Source organism: Panthera pardus, unplaced genomic scaffold (genome assembly GCF_024362965.1).
Source record: "Panthera pardus isolate Hobbes unplaced genomic scaffold, ASM2436296v1 HiC_scaffold_11, whole genome shotgun sequence".
In the NCBI taxonomy this organism is placed as follows: Eukaryota; Metazoa; Chordata; class Mammalia; order Carnivora; family Felidae; genus Panthera; species Panthera pardus.
Window position 1 is genome coordinate 9,333,724 of NW_026526666.1, and position 21,837 is coordinate 9,355,560.

At 40.5% G+C, this 21,837-nt stretch overlaps 2 protein-coding genes and 1 long non-coding RNA gene across 5 annotated transcripts in view; 2 read left to right on the forward strand and 1 right to left on the reverse strand.

Annotated features, from left to right (window-relative positions):
* Positions 1–11,616, forward strand: part of DENND2C (DENN domain containing 2C) — a 91,483-nt gene extending 79,867 nt beyond the window's left edge. For 2 of the 3 annotated variants that reach the window (XM_019457920.2, XM_019457921.2), the window contains 5 exons: positions 461–502; positions 1,384–1,489; positions 7,700–7,939; positions 8,179–8,265; positions 9,703–11,616. In XM_019457920.2, coding sequence (XP_019313465.2) covers positions 461–502; positions 1,384–1,489; positions 7,700–7,939; positions 8,179–8,265; positions 9,703–9,734 — 507 coding nt within the window. In that variant the 3' untranslated portion in view covers positions 9,735–11,616. The remainder of the gene's footprint in view (positions 1–460; positions 503–1,383; positions 1,490–7,699; positions 7,940–8,178; positions 8,266–9,702) is intronic. The other variant, XM_053890935.1, reaches the window with a different exon arrangement.
* On the reverse strand, positions 8,103–12,454 carry LOC109272102 (uncharacterized). Its single transcript, XR_008418004.1, has 2 exons — positions 12,011–12,454; positions 8,103–8,799 (listed from the first exon to the last, which is right to left on the reverse strand). It is a non-coding gene; the product is annotated as an uncharacterized LOC109272102 (long non-coding RNA).
* Positions 12,455–12,528: 74 nt separating this feature from the next.
* BCAS2 (BCAS2 pre-mRNA processing factor) lies at positions 12,529–21,784 on the forward strand. The gene is made up of 7 exons (XM_053890936.1): positions 12,529–12,755; positions 12,847–12,939; positions 15,638–15,708; positions 17,586–17,747; positions 19,214–19,264; positions 20,395–20,475; positions 21,480–21,784. The coding sequence occupies exons 1-7, from the start codon at positions 12,537–12,539 to the stop codon at positions 21,604–21,606; spliced, it is 804 nt and encodes a 267-aa protein (XP_053746911.1). The 5' UTR covers positions 12,529–12,536; the 3' UTR covers positions 21,607–21,784.
* Positions 21,785–21,837: the final 53 nt, after the last annotated feature.

The following is a 21,837-nucleotide window of genomic DNA, read 5'->3' on the forward strand; positions in this document are numbered from 1 at the left end:
GGCCAAAGTTAAGAGTCAGACGCTTAACTGTCTAAGCCATCTAGGCACCCGAGATGAGTTAACTTTTAAATGAGCTACAACTTGGGGCGCCTGGGTGGCTCAGTCGATTGAGCATCTGACTTCAGCTCAAGTCATGATCTCACCACTTGTGGGTTCGAGCCCTGCGTCTGGCTCTGTGCTGACAGCTCAGAGCCTGGAGCCTGCTTCGTATTCTGTGTTCCGTTCTCTCTCTTCCCCTCCCTCACTCATGCTCTGACTCTCTCTCTCTCTCTCTCTCTCTCTCTCTCAAGAATAAATAAAACATTAAAAAAATTTAAATGGGCTACAACTTGAACTTAATTTTGTTTAAAACTATTTCCATTGCTTGAAAGAATCAAACACTCTTCCTGATCTAGCAGTGCCTAATGTATGTCTCTGTGAATGTCTCTGGTTTAACTTACCTAGCTCCTTTATCCCATAGGTGCTGATAGTTGATCTCTGTGCAGACAAGTTCTTACAGGAGGTAAGTAACAAATGAGGTGATTACATAATATTTGGGGATAATTGGACAGAAAATATGTGAAAGTACTTAGAAAAGATGACTCAGGCAAGACTTTTAGTTCCTACACATACTGACACTGTGGCCAATCATACAAGATTGACCTGAAAAATTGGGTTAGGTTTATAGCTGTCTCTCCCAAAGAAGGAAGGAGGAAAAGATTAAATGTCATTCTCAAAAGAGGTAACCCTCCTTTGACATCCAGATGGGCTGATGTATAAGGATCTAATTTCATTGAATGTAACAAGCATCCAACATTGATTATGTCTAGATACTCTGTTAAAACCTAAAGGTAAGACGCAGTTTGAGCCCCTCAGACCTTATGATCTAACAATGAGAAGGAGGAGTGGACATATGTATAAAGTTTTAGAAATGGTGTAATAGTACAGTACAGTAGGGGCAAAAAAACCCACAGTGGTCATTTATTCTGGGTCTTGAAAGTGGAAGGGAGAGTTAGCAAAGCCTGCTTAGGACAACACTCTGTAGCCTGTATATAAGTGTGTGAGCACTCAGCACAGGGTAAAAAAGGAGACTTGTCTCTTTTCAAAGCGTTTGAAACACTGTTTATTTGTGGATTATCTTTGTAATACAGTGTAAGACTTGTAGATGAGAGATATTTGATGGAAAGTTACCAGAAAACGTCGTAAATATATATATGTATTTAAAGACAGTTATGTATACCATAAACATCCTGAATTCTGCTGAATGTAGGGAAAGAAGGTTCAGACTGAGTCTTTAGCCAAAATCTGTACAAAGTCACCGGTTAAATTTTGGGGATTTAACTGGTATATGTTTGAGATTTTCTCTCTCAAAGGTCCTGAAAAATCTCAATTTCGTCCCTTAAGGTATCTGATGAGGGTGAAATTCTACCTTCTAAACTCCAAGCTGCCTTGATGCAGATTTTGGAAGAACGAAATGAAATCTTGGCTCAGGAGCAGAATTTTTCACAAGGTATGAGATAAATGGTCTGAAGCCTCAAAGTCAAGGCGGTAAATACTTACTGAATGCCCAGCACCCTACTAAAGGATGTACCAAAGTATCAGATTGCCTGTGATCTGGAAAGCTTATAATCAGCTTCCTTGCTGACCCTCAGATGTACTGGTCCCCTTTGGTTTCAGTACTCTTACACTTGCTCTGTTCCATTCATAGAATGCTGTTCTCTAGATAATACACATGGCTCAAGCTCTTGTTTCCCCACAGGTCCATGCTCAGATGTCACTTTCTCAGTGAGGCCTTTCCTGACTGTCCTTTTTATTTATTTTTAATGTTTTATTTATTTTTGAGAGACAGCGTGCAGACAGGGGAGGAGAGGGAGAAAGGGAGGGAGACAGAGGATCCGCAGTGCACTCTGTGCTCAAAACAAGCCGATGTGAGGCTAGAACTCACGAACCCCTGAGCCAAAGCCAGAAGGTCAACCGACTGAGCCACCTAGGCGCCCCCTGACTGTCCTTTTAAAAACTGTACCCACTCCTTCAAGGCTCCCTATCCTTCTCCCTGACCTTAGTTTTCCCCAGGGCTTTTATCACCATCTGATGTACTAGAAATGTAAGGTCCATGAGAGCAGCAACAGTCTGTTTTGCTTTATCTCCAGTACTTTTTTTTTGTTTTTAACGTTTATTTATTTTTGAGACAGAGAGAGACAGAGCATGAATGGGGGAGGGTCAGAGAGAGAGGGAGACACAGAATTGGAAGCAGGCTCCAGGCTCTGAGCCATCAGCCCAGAGCCCAACACGGGGCTTGAACTCACGGACCGCGAGATCATGACCTGAGTTGAAGTCAGACGCTTAACCGACTGAGCCACCCAGGCGCCCCTATCTCCAGTATGTTAAACAATAGTCAGTAAGTAGGTACTCAGTAAATATTTGTTGAATAAATGGGCGAACAATATTTACTGAGTGGCTTACTGTGTCCCAGGCATTGTGCTCCGCACATAGCATACATCTTATTCCATCCTTGTAATGTCCTTATGAAGCAGGTATCATTATTTCATCCCCATTTTACAGATGAGAAAACTAAGGCTGTTTCCTGATGGAGAATATGAAGGGAGGAGCAGCTTTAGAGAAATAATTAAAAGTTCAATTTTGAATATTGAGAAACCCACTGGATATCCAATACACAGCAGACATTCAACTAGAGATATCAAGTAGACTTTTTTAAAATAGTTATTTATTTATTGAGAGAGAAGGGGAGAGAGAGAGAGAGTCATGAGCAGGGGAGGGGCAGAGAGAGAGGGGAACAGAGGATCTGTTCATTGACAGCAGCGAGCCCAAGGTGGGGCTCGAACTCACCAACCGTGAGATCATGACCTGAGCCGAAGTCGGACTCTCAATCGACTGAGCTCCGGGTGCCCCCAAGTAGGCATTTATATACATGAATTTGGGATTCAGATTTGAACTGAATTTGCTGTTTTAAAGCTGTTGGACCAGATGAGATAACCCCCTATAGAGTGAGTATAGATAGAAAATAACAGATTTAAGGATTGAGCCCTTGGGTTGGCTGGGAATGTTGTGGCCAGATTTCCGATGTTTGGCAGCAGGGAAGAGGAGCATCCAGCGCAGGGAAACTACAAGAGCAGCTAGTGAAGGAGGAGAAAAAACCCAGAGGAGTAATATTATAGAAACTGAGTGAAGAGTGTATTTCACAAGGAAAGTAAACAGTGTGTCGAATGCTACGAAGAGGCCAAGTAAGATGAAGACTGAAGTTTGACCGGCAGATCTGACAATGGGAAGGGCTTAGAGACCTTGGTAGCAGCAGATGCAGTGAGATGGTGAGAAGGAAGCAAGACTGAGGAAGGTTCAAGAGAGAATTGGAATGGCATTCAGCTGTTTGTAAAATTTCTTTTTTAATGTTTATTTATTTTTGAGAGAGAGAGAGACAGTGTGAGCGGGGGGAGGAGCAGACAGAGGGAGACACAGAATCCAAAGCAGGCTGCAGGCTCCCAGCTGTCAGCACAGAGCCCGATGCGGGGCTGGAACCCACCAACCGTGAGATCCTGACCTGAGCTGAAGTTGGACGCTTAACCAACTGAGCCACCCAGGTGCCTCAGCTTTTTGTAAAATTTTAATGGAATTAGAAAGGGCCAAGAATAGTTAAGACACTCCTGTAAAAGAACAACATTGAAGGGGCTGCCCCACAAAACACTGATTAATCAGAAAGTCACAGTAATTGAGATCATTTGGTTTTGGTTCAGAAATAAACAGAGCAAGGGAAAGAAAGAACAGAAAGTGCGTAAGCATAAGGAAACTTAATTTGTGTCAGTACCAACATTGCCTATTAGCAGGAAAAGAATGAACCATTCAGTAAACAATACTAGGGCGACTGGTTTTCCATATGAAAAGAAATGAATATGATCCATACCTCAATCTGTACCTAAAACTAAGTCTGATGAATTAAAGATTTAAATGCTAAAAGTAAAGGGGGGCCTGGGTGGCTTAGTGCAATTCTTGATCTCAGGGTCGTGAGTTCAGGCCCCACATTGGGCACTGAGCCTACTTAAAAAGAAATTGTAAATGTTAAAAGTAAAACATTAAATGTCTACAGAAGAATAGAAGAAAATATTTTAGGGGGCACCTGGGTGGCTCAGTCGGTTGAGCATCTGACTCTTGGTTTCAGCTCATGATCTCACGGGTTTGTGATCGGAGCCCCATATTGGGCTCTGCGCAGTCAGCACAGAGCCTGCTTGGGATTTCTCTCCCTTTGCCCCTCCCCAACTTGTGTGCACGCACATTCTCTCTCAAAAAAATAAATAAACATTAAAAAATAATTTATGTTTTGGGACAGTAATGGATTTCTTAAATGTGGCACAAAGAGCAGGAACCATAAAGTAAAAGGTTGATTAATTTGACACATAAATTGTTTAAATCTGTTCATTAAGGGTCACCATGGAAAAGAAATGTAAAACAAGCTACAAACTAGGTGAAGCTATTTTCAACAAATATAACTAATAAAGGAATAGTATTCAGAACTTATTTTTAAGAATTCCTACAATTTGGGGCTCCTGGTTAAGTATCTGCCTTTAGCTCAGGTCATGATCTTGCCGTCCATGAGTTCGAGCCCCAAGTCAGGTTCTGTGCTGACAGCTCAGAGCCTGGAGCCTGCTTCAGAGTCTGTGTCTCCCTCTCTTTCCACCCCTCTCCCACTCACACTCTGTCTCTCTCTGTCTCTCAAAAATAAACATTTTAAAAAATAAAACTAAAGAAAAATATAAATAAAAAAATAAAAATTCCTATAATTCAGTAGTTAAAAGATAAACAACTTGGGGTGCCCGGCTGGCTCAAGTTAATAGAGTGTGTGACTCTTGATCTCAGGGTCATGAGTTCAGGCCCCACATTGGGTGTAGGGATTACTTAAATATAAAATCTTAAAAAAAAAAAAGATGTACAACACAGTAGAAAAATGGGGGAAACATATGAACAGTCATTTCATAGAAGAGGAAACGTGAAAAGCCAATAAATATATGAAGAGGTGTACACCCTCATCAAAATCAAGGAAATGTAAATTAAAACCACAGTGAGATACCATTTTATACCCACCATATTGGCAAAAGTTAAAAAGTCTGACAATATCAGGCATTGAGGAGAATGTGTAAATTACTTCAGCTGCTTTGGAAAAACAATTTGTCATCATTTAGTACAATTAAAGGTGTATATATTCTGGGGCACCTCGGTGGCTCAGTTGGTTAAGTGTCTGACTTTGGCTCAGGTCATGATCTCGCGGTCTGTGGGTTTGAGACCCGCGTTAGGCTCTGTGCTGACAGCTCAGAGCCTGGAGCCTGCTTCAGATTCTGTGACTCCCTCTCTCTCTGCCCCTCCCCCTGCTCATGCGTGCACGCTCTCCCTCTCTCTCTCAAAAATAAACTTAAAAAAAAAATTTTAAGGTGTATATATATCCTATAACTGACAATTCAACTTTAAGATATATACCCTAGAGAAACTCTTAAACATGATAATTAGGAAACAAGTAAATAGTCTTCATAGCAGCATTATATGTGATAGCAAAACTGTTCATTGACAGGAGGATGTTGCCTTAAGAAAAGCATCTTACAGGGGCGCCTGGGTGGCTCAGTCGGTTAAGCGTCCGACTTCGGCTCAGGTCACGATCTCATGGTATGTGAGTTCGAGCCCCGCGTCGGGCTCTGTGCTGACTGCTCAGAGCCTGGAGCCTGTTTCAGATTCTGTGTCTCCCTCTCTCTCTGACCCTCCCCCATTCATGCTCTGTCTCTCTTTGTCTCAAAAATAAATAAATGTTAAAAAAAAAAAATTTAAAAAAAAAAAGCATCTTACAAACATCTGTTTTACATAAGGTTCAAAGACATACAAAAACCTAAAAATATGTTGTTGGGTTGCCTATGTGTATAGAGGAACTGTAATCTCAGGTAAGGAAATGATAAATATAAAATCGCAGAGAATCGTCGCCCTCTATTGGAGAGTAGGGGAAGAACATTTCAGAGGGCATCGCACGGAGCTTCAGAGATAACCCTTGATGATCTGATCTATTTTAAACTTTGGGGTGGGTACTGGTGTGTTCGTTTCACTTGTGACCTTATGAAAGATTTATACATGTAAAAGAATTTACAAAGCATATACACTAAAACAAATAATTGAAGATAAGTTATAGAAATGCATAATTTTTAGAACAAAGGGAATTAGATTAAGAAAGGGTACAACAGGTATAAACAACTCTTGAAAAGTTTTGCTGTAAAGTAGAAGAGAAATGGGACAGTAACTGGAAGGGGTGGGAGACTGGGGCACAGGTGTTGACAATAAAAGCAGTGATGGATCATGGATTCTCAGCTACAGAAGGAAAGAGAGGAGAAGGATGTCTGTTGAACAAAATATTTTAAAAATGTACTTTATAATCACTGTAATGCCAGAAGAGACATTAGTGGTCACCTCATCAGCCACCTCATTGCACAGATATGGAAAGAGAGGCCGTGGGGTGGGGGGGTGCAGGTGTAAAGCAACTTGCCTCCCATTATACTGCTGTTTCATGGTACAACTCTGACCAAACCTAGGCCCGATTCCCAGCCCAGCACGGAGCTAACGGAAAGAGCAAGAGATATCATGAAGGGGGGAAAAAATACTACTAGATATGGAAGAAAAAGGAGGAGTTTAAGTTGAATCTGAGGTTTGAGCCTGGAACCTGAAAGGCAATATATTTCATGTTACAGTGGTTAAGAATTACCTGACTTGGGAGTCTGGCAACTTCTCCCTGTAATAGATGAGATGACCCTGGAGAATGTCTTTGTTTTGAGCCTCATTACCCTCAGCTGTAAAAAGGAAATAATACCTGGACCACTGTATCATTACACTTACAAAAGCTCTAAATACAGTGCTTGACATATCTTAAGCACTCAAATTATTCTGGAATAATAATGGTTATAGTATGAAACGGGGAAGTTGAGAGAGAAACTGATTTGGTGGAAAAATAGAATGAATTTGATTTTGAACATGTGTATTTTACCAATTTCTCAAAAGGACCTGATTTGACTTTTAGACAGATAGAATTTAAGTGCTAATGGGACAACCAAATGATGATTACCCATCATGGTAATGATAGGTAGGTAACCTGAGTTCTGGTGACATATCAGGGCTAGAGATGTAAGGTTGAGAATTATCAACATGGAAAGCCAGCTCTATCTCTATGCCAGTTAGCTCTTTAAGGGTGGGAATGCTGAAGAGAGGTGGTCTGAGGACCATGCTTAGGGAGAGGAAGAAGAGGCAAGAGAAAAACAAATGCTTGGTCATAAAAGCAGGAGAGGGATCCCCAAAATCAGGAGAATATAAAGTTGTGGGAGGCAAGAGGAGGAATGAGGAGGGGGTTCACATAAATGCAGCAGAGTTTAAAGGAGAGACGAATAGTGAAGCAGATTAAATTTGGCTGGTTCTCACTGGTGGCCTTTGAAAGAGCAGTTACAGTGAGATCACGGATATGCAAGCCAGGCTGAAAGATGTAACAAGAGTATGTGTGGGAAGAAAATGAAACTAAAAATATAAGCCACTGACTTTGTGCAGGTCATGGAGTGTGCAAGAGAGCCAAGAATCGGGATTCTCAGTCCTTTGATCTAGGATTTCCTGTACACGACTTTCATAACCATTTCCCATAAACACAAAACTTAGGGTTTTTCTTTTCTTTCTTCCTTATTTATCTTTCATTTTGCAGCAGACGTGACACTCAACTCTCTGGTGTCCGAGGCATTTGTGAGGTTTTTCGTGGAGCTGGTGGGACATTATTCTTTGAGCATGACTGTCACTGAGCGTGGGGAGCGTGTATTCCAAAGGGAACCATTCCGTAAATCCCACACCTCCCGAAGTGTACGCCACTTCCTGGATCTCTTCATGGAAACTCAGATGTTTGCAGGCTTCATCCAGGACCGAGAGCTTCGGAAAAGTGGGGTGAAAGGTCAGTTTCATCATAAAGTTATCCCTCTGTATTTAGTGAGCAGTTGGAGCATTTGAAAATAATATAAACAAAAAATGGTATAAAGCCTAGGGCTCAAAATCTAGGTTGTTATTATGGAAAATATTTATCTTATAATTTTGTTTCAGCTATGGAATCACACTGGTAGAAAGCACAGAGGTTTATTTAAGTGATTTTCAGTAAGTATTGGAAAATTTCACCAACATGAGTTTTCCTTGTAGGTTTGTTTGAGGTCCGGGCCCTCCAGTATTTGGAAACAATTCCAGAGTCTGAGCCCAGTGGGATGAATAGAATTTTGCGGAGTCTTGGTGAGTTGCTTTTTCTTTTTGGATAATGTGACTAAAAAAAAAAAAAAAACAAACAAAAACACCTTTTTGCAGTAAGTATGCCTCCTCACAAAAGCTTTATAATCAAATCAACAATATGACCTCAAATACACTGAACATAAACCATGACTTAGTTCCAAAGTTTTTTTGGAGAAAAGGAAGTGTTTCTCAGAGGTCAGGATTCTCCAGCAGAGTTGTCCTTGGGTCTGTTTTCCTCAGATAACATAAGAATTTGCATATCATGATTATTAATCTTTTCTAGGTCACATCACTGGGAGAATCTCATAAAAACTGTAGATCTTTTCCCCAGAAAAGTATGCTTAGAACATACAATTTTTAGGGGCGCCTGGGTGGTTCAGTCAGTTAAGCATCCGACTTCATCTCAGGTCATGATCTCACAGTTGGTGGGTTTGAGCCCATGTAGGGCTCTGTGCTGACAGCTCACAGCCTGGAGCCTGCTTTGGATTCTGTGTCTCCTCTCTCTCTGCTCCTCCCCCACTCAGGCTGTGTCTCTCTCTGAAAAATAAAAAAATAAACATGAAAAAAAAGAACATACAATTTTTACATATAATTCTAGGGTATTCATGGACCCTCCTGAAGCCCATCCATGAACTTCAGATTTAAAACACCCAGTTTCGAGGGCATCTGAGGCAAAAGAGGATTTCCTACAACTCTAATTTTACACTTCATAAAGAAACACAGATGTTTATGATTTTTCAATTATAACTAACTTTTTATTATCCTTTGTGATATTGGAGAACAGTGATGTGGTACCCCAAAACAATGAAGAACCTGCATTCCATGGTGTTTATATTGGTCTTTGAAATATTTACCCCCTGGTAACTAGACTTACCATAGGGATCATTTTATAATGTATAAAAATGTCAAATCACTATGATGTACACCTAAATCTAATAGGACATTGTATGTCATTTATACTTCAGTACAAAAAGAAAAATACATGCCCCTAATTAAAATTAGGCCTTATCCTTAACTAGCTGAAAGACCATGGGCAAATTATACTTTGAGCGGTTATTTAATCTTTATACCATGAGGTTAGATCAAATCAGTGATTCTGAACTCTGACTACAATGTTTTAATCTCTGGGGAACTTAAATGAAAATTTCCTCCACGCTAGTCTCCAAGAAATCTCTGGGGATCAGGCCAAGTGATTTTAACCTATAGTCAAGGTTGAAAACCACTGGATTAGGTGATGTCTGAGTTCTCTTCTACCTCTATAATTAGACATTTGGGGTTGGTTAGTTGGTTTGTTTGGTAACCACATCCCCTGATAGCTTTGGATGGCGGCTTACTCCTGGGCTGTTCTAAATGACTAAATAGTTAATCCCTTTCCTGAAATAATGTACAACAAATAAAAATGAACTAATGAGAGTTCACTCTACTTTTTTCTCTCTTTAGGAAGTAAAATGAAATTTCTGCAGAAGAAATGAAATCTTTGATAGACTGTCTTCATCCTAAATAGAACAGAAAGTGCCAAAGAAAATATTTTTCCAAGAGTCAGGAGGCCCTGGAGTAGCCTACAAAATCCTGGAAAAGTTGAAAAGGTTACAAAGCAGGCCAGGTCCTTGGAGGATTCTCCTGCTGCTGCTGTAGTAATCACTGGAGAGTTGTCGAGAGTAGTCTGGAACCAATGTTCTAATTACTCTGCCTCCATTCCCCACCCCCAACCCCCCCCCCCCAGTAGCCTTTTCTATTGAATTCTTAGGCTCATTCTTTGTGTTATGTGCTTAGTCTGTGAAGGCATTTGTCTTTTACTAGGGAAGGATTTGGTGTTGCATTTTTAAAAACTGCTCAAAGAGGAGGGGCACCTGGCTCAAAAAAATAAACAAACAGCTCAAAGATGAGCACAATAAGAGAAATTCTGAGTTTCAGGTACTGGGGAACATGATGGAAGTGCAGAATATGCCCTACACACGTAATTCTCATCGCTGAAATATCATGGCAGCTTTAAACCTATGGGCTGTTTGAGCTGAGGCAGGGAATATGCTCATTTCTGTACCTCCAGCCTGACGTTCTGTTGAGGGGATCGCACTTCCGTGGAAGCCCTATTTATTAACACTGTTATTGAGGATCTCATACAAGTAGATACCTTGCGGCTCCTCCACATTGTGTGGCACGTGAGTAGCCTGTCAACATTAAACTTGGTAGAATTGGAACAGGAAAACATCCTTGCAAGGGCATGAGACTATCCCTCTCCCCTTTTTTAGTGTCTTTGTGTGCCATGCATGATGGTACCTGTATGTCATCTTATTCAGTCTTCAAGTCAACTTCATGAGATACTTGCATCTCGCATTTTACTAATGAAGAAACTGGAATTCAAAGAGGTTGACTAACTTGCCCAGAGTTCTGCAGCAGAGCCAGAACTGAGGCCAGGACTATTCATTTGTGAACACAGAGAAAGTTGATTAGTCCTGCAGATGGAAATTTGAGCTCTGTGGGACCACAGCTATCAAAAAAGTTTTCTTTGAAGCTCGAAGCCAACTCTCAGCTCTGAGAAGGGACTTCAAACTATAGGTGCCTAAAGGAGACTCATTTTTGGTTCCCCTACAATTGTTGGACTTTTTGCCCTAATTAAATTGGACTCAAGACTGAACATTTCCTGGACATTCACCACATAATCACCCCGACTCTTAATATCTAAAATCGTAGTAGGGATTTTTCAGTGATGGTGTGTTTTCAGTGATAAATGTTACAGATGTCCATTTGTTTTTCTTCAATTCCTGCTGATGGGTTTAACTGGCATAAAAATATTTATTCCAACTTAACCAAACCTTACAAGTTGTATTATGATGCAGTTTATTGACTTGCACAGTATTGTCATTACAACCCATTCAGGTGTGCATGAATGAATCTGAAGCAGATACCATTTAAGGCTGGTGCTATATAATTCTTATGGGCCTAAAAAATAGAACTGAGCCTGTATCTTTTGTAAAATGTTTATTAAGCAGCTAACCCCAGTGGGGCTCTTAGCAGACATCTCTCCATTTGCCACCCCAACCCTGAAGGAAAATCAGTAATTGGGAATTGTTTATAAATAGGGGTAGGAGGTTTACAGTGGTGGAACACTGACCGTCCCCTCTGTGAGGAGACCTTTGTATCAGGGATTGAGGTCTTATTTTAATCCTGTGACCTGAAGCTACTTCCTTTTCTTAGGTCTGTTTTATTTTGTTTTTGTAAAGTATAACGAATTCTGGACATTATTTGTAAAAAGAGTTGCTCAAGATTTGTATAAAATGTTTATAGATCTTTTAATGAATAAACAAAAATTCCATGGATCTCTAGAATTTTAAATAAAATTGCTTAAGATGTAAAGACCTTCTACACTACTTAAATCTATAACTAGCACGTTTATCTGATGATAGTTCGAAAGACAATCCGAATCGATGCTAGACTAACCCGACTTAGTAACCGTGGCCAACATTTCCAGGCTCCTGGCAGACAAAGCCTGGGTCTGGATCGCACACACACAGGGCAGGGCATATAGTCCGACGACCGTATTTGGTATTGCCTGCTTAGTCAAAGGGAGCTGGGAGACCAGGCCCAGAGACGGTGCTGCGACGACAGCAGGAGTGGTTGGAAGGCAATGAGCATAATTCTATTTCCGGATACCCTAAAGGGCAAAATGACTGGATTTCATAGACGTCCTGAAGGCAAAATGAACGCGATTTTGTTGAATCTGGATTTGGTGGGCAATCATTAATCTCACCTTGGTGGTTCCTTTTGTTACGAAGACCCTTAAGCTTCGCAGCTTAACTGGAGACTGGCGCCAACTTCCAGAATCTGTGGAAATAACTGCATTTATCCAATGCAAGGGCTCTCAGGGGCCGAGAACGAAAAATAGTGGGCGAGTACAGCAAGGAGCTCAGGGACAGAGAAAGACTGCCACAAAGAGAAAAGTTTTAAGGGTTGAAGGAGGGAAGTTAGGGGAGCAAGCCGAGTGGGAAACCAGTGTCTCTATCCCCGCCAAATCCCACTGCCAGTTCCCTCCAAAAGTTTTAAGAACATTCCCCCCCGCCTAGATATCAGAGTCCTGCTGGCAACAATAGACCTAACTCCCCTCCAAATTGCTCCCAGTCGGAGGCCAAAATGGGGGGCACGCTGGGGGGACAGGAAATTGAGGAGTTCCTCTGATTCTGGGAAATCGCGACGTGACGTCACGTCCGACCAAAAGAAAATGGCCGGGCAATTCCCCAACCCCTGGGCGAGTGCGCCTTCAGAATTGACAACTAAGCATGCGCTGGAGCCAATGCGCAGGCGACGTGTATTACGTCATGGCGAGCGCAGGCGTAATGAACGGGCCTGAGTCTGCGCAGACTCAGAAAATTTCGGCAAGCCTAAGAATGGCGGGCACGGGTTTAGTCGCCGGAGAGGTTGTGGTAGACGCGCTGCCGTATTTTGACCAAGGTTACGAAGCGCCCGGTGTGCGGGAAAGCGGTAAGTTCGCGCTGTCGGTGTAGCTGAGTCAGCGCTGTGTAGCCCTTGGTGCTGAAAAAGCACCTTGCAAGTTGCTATCCCTGTCCTGGCCCCTGTTCTCGTTTCTAGGCTGCAGCGCTGGTGGAGGAGGAAACCCGCAGATACCGACCTACTAAGAACTACCTGAGCTACCTGACAGCCCCGGATTATTCTGCTTTTGAGGCAAGTGTGAAGTCTTGAGTGCTGTGAATATTTTGAGAGTTCTAGCCACAGAAAAGTGAATTTTAAATGCCAGCTTTAACTATTTCTTGTTTAGCTATTACTTTATTGTGTAGGTGTTATCGGTCCATTGAAAACAGCTAGATAAACGTTTTCCATCTTTCTTATTCTGAGACTCACTGAAGGACTTTCTGGGGCTTCGCGATCTAACATGCAAAAAATAGCGTGTACGTTTTTCAGACATTGGCTCCTTGGCGTAAATTTTCAAAGGTATGCCCTACTCGCAAAGGTCTACACTGAAACGAGTAGGCATTTTTAATGTATATAAGCCTAATTACTTAGGCTCCTGAGAACCACTAGAGGCGGCCTTTGTATCACAGGCTAGATATTTACCGAACATATGCGAATGACTGAAGTGACAAACCGTATAGAAATAAAATACTATTTAAATAATTAGCCCAGAAGTGCACCCAAGATACTACTTAGGGTGTAATCAGCTAAATGTAATGTGAAGCATTACTTCTAAATTAATAGATTCTGTTAGGCACTTAAGTATATACATATTTGAGTTTTTTACCCCCCATTATAGGTAACCATATATTTAATGAAAGAATTCTGTTATGAAACGCAGGGCCCCTGAGTGGCTCAGTCCGTCTGAGAAGCCGATTCTTGATTTCAGTTCAGGTCATGATCGCAGGTCATGGGATCTAGCTCCTGGTGGGACTCCTTGCTAAGGACGGAGCCTGCTTAAGATCCTCTGTCCCTCTCCCCCTTCCCATGCACGTAAGCGTGCGTTTTCTCTCTCTCTCTCTCTCTCTCTCAAACAAAAAATGCAGTATTTATATTGAAGTAATGGGGGGGGGCGGGAAGTTGTTTAAGTTTTAAATAGAGAGAGGTGCTCCTGTGAATGTTATTTTCCCCATGCATTTTCTAATGTTACCCAAATATATATGTTGCTACCCAAATATAGATGGTGCCACACTAAGAACTAAGTACAGGGGTGCCTGGGTGGCTCAGTCAGTTAAGCACTGACTTCGGCTTGGTCATGTTCTCAAAGATCGTGGGTTCGAGCCCTGCACTGGGCTCTGTTTTGACAGCTGGGGGCCTGGATCCTGCTTCGGATTCTCTGTCTCCCTCTCTCTGCCCCTCCCCCGCTCACGATCAGTCTCTCTCTCTCAAAAATAAAATAAACATTTAAAATATTTACAAAAAAGAACTAAGTACAGTAATGCTTCCTTATTAGATTGGCTCTTGAAAATTTCAGATTACTTGACCCAGTTTTCCTTTCAGCTCTCGCAAATACAACAGATGCCTCCTTTCGTTATAATTAGTATACTGATTATTTAACCCTTTTTTATAAATAGGAATTAATAACATACAAGGCTCCCCATCTCAGTCCTAAAAACAACCCTGTGAACTATATAACTATGTTTATTATCCTAATTTTTTAAATGGGAAAACTACAGCTTAGGGAAGCTAATTTGCCTAAGACCTTAACCACTCCTCAAACTGCTTTTGAAACTGCTCTTCCCAGGTGCCTGGCTGGCTTGGTTGGTAGAGCATATGACTCTTGATTTCTGGGTTGTAAGTTTGAGCCCCACATTTTTACTTAAAAATAAAATCTTTAAGGAGTCCCTGGGTGGCTCAGTTGGTTAAGTGCCCGATTGTTGATTTCGACTCAGGTCATGATCTCACGGTTTGTGGGTTTGAGCTGATGGTGTGGAGCCTGCTTAGGATTCTGTCTCCCCCTCTTTCTGCCCCTGCCCTGCTCGCTTACTCTATAAATAAATAAATAAATAAATAAATAAATAAATAAATAAATATATTTTCTTGGAAGAAAGAAAGAAAGAAAGCTCTTGAGTTAATTCATTAAACAATTATTTATGGGGAAAAAACCTATTTATGAAAGTCTATTCTATGCTAGGAATTGGAGAACTGAAATACTACTATAAATGAATACCTAAGCAGTTCTTTATACTCAGGCCAGGAAATGTGCAGAACAGAAATGGAATAGGATATTGACCAAAACATTGGACTTCAAGGAGTGGAGCTCTACCATAGCTCCCAGCTATCCTTTTTTAATTGCACAATTGTTAGAACAGATAGCAGAACCGGTTTCTTTTTCCCTTTCTCCATTTCTCATTCTTTGAAAAGAGTAAAGTATGAAAATGGCAGCCAAGACCAAAAAGAAAGTATGGGTTTAGGCTCATAGCCCTAAAGCAAAAGCAAATTTTTTCATGTCCAAGTCCTTTTCTCCACCACCCCCTACCCCCAACCCTGTGAATACTTAGATCACCACTGGCTTCACTATACAGTCAACTGATAAGTTAAAAACAAATGATAATCATGTCCTATCTCCACCTCAGAACACTTAAATGGGAGTGGGAGAGAAGGGTAAGATGTGACTGGGATTGAAATTGTTTTCAAAGCTCCCAGCTGATTATTATGTGCTTCTGGGACTGAGAACCACTGGTTGAGGATTTAACCTTTTCTCTGTGGGTCCCTTTACATATGAAGTATGTGTTCTCCTGACCCTTGAGAGCATTTAACCCAGAGAAGGCTTGGTGGGAAGGGAAATGATCCATATTAATGGATAGCATAAAGAACAAATATTTAAGTAGGTTAGATTTATTATTTGTTTGGCGGTTATTAGTTGCAATTTGTCAATATGATTTTGGAAATAATTCTTTCTCCAAATCAGACCGACATAATGAGAAATGAATTTGAAAGACTGGCTGCTCGACAACCAATAGAATTACTCAGTATGAAACGGTAAGTTCTACTTCTGGGTTCAGCTGGACCCAAATCATTGTTCAGTTTTAAGTTACTAGTAAAACTGCTGTAGCTCTGTTAAAATGTTGCAAAGAAAAAATTCCTATCTGATTTTATATATTTATATTTTTTCATGTAATAGTGGGTTTTATAATTCTGTGTTAATGTTCAGATATATTTTTGCACTGTTATTTAAAAATGAAAAACATTTTAGGGGCGCCTGGGTGGCTCAGTTGGTTAAGCGGTGGTGAGTGCAAGCCCACATCAAATTCTTTTCTGTCAGCACAGAGCCTGCTTCAGATCCTCTGTCCTCTCTCTCTGCCCTCCCCCGTGCATGCTCTCTCTCATTCTCAAAAATAAATAAAGATTAAAAAAGAAATACAAACTGCTGTATTTTAAAATCCAACAACAGAGGAATGGTGTGAATTGTAATGAGGTTCATGTTTTTAAAATTTTTCAAGGACATATTCCTAATTAGATCTCTAGTTCTTTGCTCATAACATATCTGGGTGAAACCATGTTAATGGCTTATAATGATTCCTGCTTCACTTTTACACAAGGCAGCATTAGTAAACAGAGTGCTAGGATAGTTTGACTTTGGTTCCACTCTCTTCCCTCCCCTGTCACTTTATTTCAAAATTGCTTGTCTCTCAGGGGTGAAAAACCCAAACTTCCTTTGTTACTTTTTCTAAAATGAACAATTGGATTGCTTAACATCTGAGATCCCTGTTGACTTTAAGATCACTCTGGAATTGTGAGAACTGCTAAGTAATCTGTGACAGCCCAGTCCTTTGAGAAAGGGCCACATGCACAGTAGGTTCATCCTCTCGGCATATGTGTAGATTAGAAGAGGGATTTGAGTCTGTAGAACCGGAAGACTATATTGCTTCTTCTCTTGTGCTCCATTTCCTGTCTATCCTGAGTGATAAAGGCAGAATAAGCTCTAGGATTCCTCACTTCTGTTTCCAGGTCCTTCTGCTCTATAGATATTCAGGACAGTAACTTCTTTATGGCAGTATGTCTCAAAGCCTTAGACCCATTAAACAGTGGATTGTGAATGAAACTTAGTAAGATATCACAGCGTTTTTTAAAGGAAATAGATTAGGGGTGCCTGGGTGCCTTAGTTGGTTAAGTGTCCAACTCTTGGTTTTGGCTCAGGTCATGATCTCATGGTTTGTGGGATCGAGTACAGAGCCTGCTTGGGATTCTCTCTCTTCCTCTCTCTTTGCCCCTCCCTCCACTCACACACGCTCTTTTTTTCATAGGAACAATTGGGGGTTTTTACAGTAGCTAGTCAAAATATTAAAATGGAAATTAAAACTTCATCTGTAGTAACTCATCAGTAACAAGCTGAGATTTATGAAGAGTATTTACTGGCTATGTCGGCAGTGTTGAAGGAATGTGTAGTGTAGAGAGAGAATAGAGTTAGGTCCAAATGCAAAGAATTAACGATCTCTCTTCCATTTTTTTCTTTAGAGCAGTGTGGGTATGTGGGTGGAAAGCTGGATGAATGTAGGTGTGTTTTACAAAAATGATAGCATAGTTTTTTTCGTATCCTATTTTTTTCTCTTAATATTATAAACATGTTAATGTTTCAAATATTCTTTAGTAGCATTCAGTAACTAGTATAACAATCCTTCATATGAACGTACTCTAGTTTATTGAATCACTTCATGTTGAAGTAAACCATTTTTTTTGTTTCTGTATATAATGAATGTTAAATCTTATTTGTGAATGAATTGTTTCTTAGGATGAATAGGTTTCTTATTACCGCACAGTCTACATCTTCAATCTTCTGTAGATTTTACATTGTGCATAGGCCTGTGAAGCATTCTATTGGGAGGAAAGGTAAAGATTTTATTGTTGTTTAATTTCAGATATGAACTTCCAGCCCCTTCCTCAGGTCAGAAAAATGACATTACTGCATGGCAAGAATGTGTAAACAATTCTATGGCACAGTTAGAGCATCAAGCGGTTCGAATTGAGAATCTGGAACTAATGTCACAGCATGGATGCAATGCCTGGAAAGTATATAATGAGTAAGAAGTTTTTTGTTTTTATAAACCCATCCTACCCACAGCTTTGGTGTTTTTTTTTTAAAGTGTGGTGGGGGTGGGGCGCCTGGGTGGCTCAGTCGGGTAAGTGTCTGACTTCAGTCAGGTCATGATCTCACGGTTCATGAGTTCGAGCCCCACATCGGGCTCCGTGCTGACAGCTCAAAGCCTGGAGCCTGCTTCAGATTCTCTGTCTCCCTCTCTCTCTGTCCCCCTCTCTCTCTGTCCCTCCCCGACTTGTGTTCTGTCTCTTTCTCTCTCTCCTTCAAAAATAAATAAACATTAAGAAAAAAAAATTTTTTTAATCACTTCAAAGAAAGATAAGCCTGGGGAGACACAGCTGTTTGAAGACTGACTCTTGAGAGAATTGCAGTTAATAGGGGGAAAAAAGGTAGAGAAAGAAGAATATTTGAGTCACTAAAGCCAAGAAACAATATTGGATCTAGAGCAAGAGAATAGTAGGGCCAGTGTGGTTCAAATGGACCCTAAAGGTGATTCTCTACTGCGTTGAGGAAGTCGACAGGGTTATGTGAATTATATCTCAGTAAAGCTTTATTTAAAAGGTGTGGAGGGGTGTTGGCGACTGCCCTTGAATCACTTCTCTCAGGGTCACCCCGGGTGGCTTAGTCGGTTAAGTGTCAGCTCTGGTCAGGTCACAATCTCACAGCTCATGAGTTCCAGCCCACATAGGGCTCTCTGCTGATGGTGCAGAGCCTGGTTTGGATTCTCTTTCTCTTTCTGTCCTTCCCCCCACCCCCCCACCCCGCCCCGCCGCTTGTGTGCATGTGCACGCTCGCTCGCTCTCTCTCAAAAACAAATAAACACTTAAATTTTTTTTAATCACTTCTCTCAGGATGATAGTTGCATGCTACTGTATATTGCTCAGCTTTTCCGCTGTGCTAGTGAGAGCCGACTTGCACGAAATCTAAATCTGCAGCCTTCCATGACAGTTTTGTCTTCTTTCTCTAGTTAGCAATAGATGGGAGGGGAGAATGACATGATAAATGTGGGTACAGAAATAGGGAGATAATAGGGATTTGAATGAATACAGTCGTGAGTTATTTTCCATTCTCTCCATGGAAAGTAATGATAGTTTAAGAAGTGACCTAACTATATGAAATCATGGTATCAGTAAACTGGTTGGTCTTGAGATGTTAAAAGACCTGAAGTGGAATTCAGCTGACACTTCTCTATGTTACCTTGACCAAGTTACTTAATCTTTCTAAGCTTAATGTCCTCACATGTGAGATAGGGGTAATCATACCTACCTCAAAGAATTCTTAGGAGAATTAAATTAGCTAATAGTTACATATAGAGTGTCTAATGTGGTGTTTGGCACAGAGCTCAATAGCAGAAGAACTTGAACTTGTATCAACTAGCTAGTTCACTTTTAGTTGGTATTATTACATTTTAATGTATATTAATCTGGTTTTCCTCTTTTCCTTCCTTAGAAATCTAGTTCATATGATTGAACATGCACAGAAAGAGCTCCAGAAGTTAAGGCAAGTTTGTTTTTCCTTTTACTTTTTTTTCCTATTTATTTATTTAAGTTTTTTTTTTTTTTTAATGTTTGTTTATTTTTGAGAGAGAGTGCGTGCGAACGGGGGGAGGGGCAGAGAGAGAAGGAGACAGAGGATCTGAAAAGGGCTCTGTGCTGACAGCAGAGAGCCCGATGCGGGGCTCAGACTCACCAACCGTGAGATCATGACCTGAGCCAAAGTCGGATGCTTCACCAACTGAGCCACCCAGGTGCCCCTTGAGATTTTATTTTCAAGTAATGTCTACATCCAGCGTAGAGGTCGAACTCACAGCTCAGGATCATGCGAGATCACGAGTTACATGTTCTTCTGACTGAACCAGCAGGTGCCCTTATTTTCCTCTTAGTTTAAAGTTTAGGTGAATCCTTATTAAACAGACAGAAGAAAAAGGGATCCATGGACTGTAGTCATACGAGAGTAGTACTAGATGATCTATGTGTCCAGCATCCAGTGCTGGGTTTGCCTTACTAGAGCAAAGAAGAAGTAGACTTGAGATCTGAAAACATCGCTACCAAGTCATTTGCAATTTGCAAATCTGCAAACATTGAAAAGGCACTTTTAGAAGGAGAAAATGTTGTAGCAGAACATGTATAATCTGATTTATGTAAAAAAAATTCATCTTGGGGCATCTGGAGTAGAGCATGCAACTCTTGATCTTGGGGTCATGAGTTCAAGCCCCATGTTGGGCATAGAGGTTACTTTAAAAAAAATTAATCTCTTCTTGCACGTATACATGTAGAGAAGAGTTTGGAAAGAGAGGGAGAGGGAGGGAGGGAGAAAAGGGAGAAAGAAAGACTTTGGAAAAACACCCACCAAAAACTGAACAGCAGTTAGTTAGAAGGAGAGGCACATGGGAGGAGGGACTTCTGCTCTTTAATCTATGTGTATGTGTACTACATGCTTAATTTTTCATGATGAGCATGTTTTATGAAATTTGTAATTGAAAAATAGAAAGGTAATTCTTGGGGTTAGTCTATTACTGTATCTGTCCCTCTCAAGGAATTAAAGATGTTATATTACGTTGATTATAGATTTTCTGTTGATTTTCGTCTTATATTAAAATGTAGGTGGGTCATATAAATAATATTTTACAGGAAACATATTCAAGATTTAAACTGGCAGCGAAAGAACATGCAGCTCACAGCTGGATCCAAATTAAGGGAAATGGAGTCAACGTGCGTATCTTCAGTTCCATCATTTTTTAAATCACTTAGCACATTTTAAGATCCAGATTTAATAATGTGATTCAACACTATTCAAATGCAGTGCCACAGGTGTCAAACAAATGCTGTTTTCTGAATCCCGCTCTTCACTGCCTCTGCCTGTCTCTTGATATGTGGGCTTGGAAGGCACAGAGAGGGGCGGGACCACTGCTGCTTGCTTCTGGTCTCAGAACGCCCTGTCTCCAGCGCAGGGTTTCTGCTCTGAAAAGGATTCTACTTCTACTCCTTTTAAAAGGAAAAACACTTACCTATTTTTTAACTCATGAGGGAGGGAGATTTCATACTTTGATAATTTGTTTCCACTTTTTTCCCTGTGTTCATTTTTTTACTTTTAAAATGTTCTTCATATACACTGATAAATTTATATGAGTCCCTAAATATAATCAGGAATTTTTGTATCATTTCTCTTTTTTGCTTTGTATTTCCCTTCTCCCTTCCCCACCCATCATTCTCCTTGTTCCACCTTCTCCTCCCCCTCCATGTACCCCATGTTATCAGTCTACTCATCTTTTCACATTTTTCTTCAAGCTAATAGAATCTCCCAAATATACATGTGTGTTTCTTTTCATTTGTCATAGATTTTTTTTCTGTGGGATTATTTCTTACTCTAGAAATTCCTCCATTTTTAACTATTGCCTCTGCCCTGTTTTCTCTCCATTTATTTAATCCCATTAAATGTTATCTTCCATCACCTTGTCCTGTCTCTTCAACCATTTCTGATTTGCTTTAAAAATTTTTATTTTGAAATAATTGTAGATTCACATTCAGTTGTAAGAAATATTACAGCTAGACTTTATGTACCCTTTATCCACTTTCCCCCAGTTGTGCCTTAGTTTTTTAAAATGGAAAGTTAAAGTGGTTCACAATATGACCCTGAAAGAAAACAAATATGATAAAATCTTCTAAGAGAAATTCTATATTAAGTAGTTTCTCCTGTTTTTTTTTAACTTGTTTAGTTGGGTATCCCTCGTCAGCAAGAATTATGAGATTGAAAGGACTATCGTGCAATTAGAAAATGAAATCTTTCAAATGAAGCAGCAACACGGAGAGGCAAACAAAGAAAACATCCGGCAAGACTTCTAAAGAGACAGATGAATTTGATGGGTAGAAAGGAAGGCAGACTGGGCTTTCACAGGAAATCAGGCATCTGAGCTGTGAAGGAGAACAGCATCTTAAGGAAATCATCAGTGGTTAAATGTTTACTGTAGAGTGTGGACTGTTATATTTGTACGTTTTAGCAGAATAAAAGCTTTCAGCTTGGTGGGTTTTGTTCTGTTTTGTTTTTGCCATAAAAAAACAACTTTAGGCTTTCAA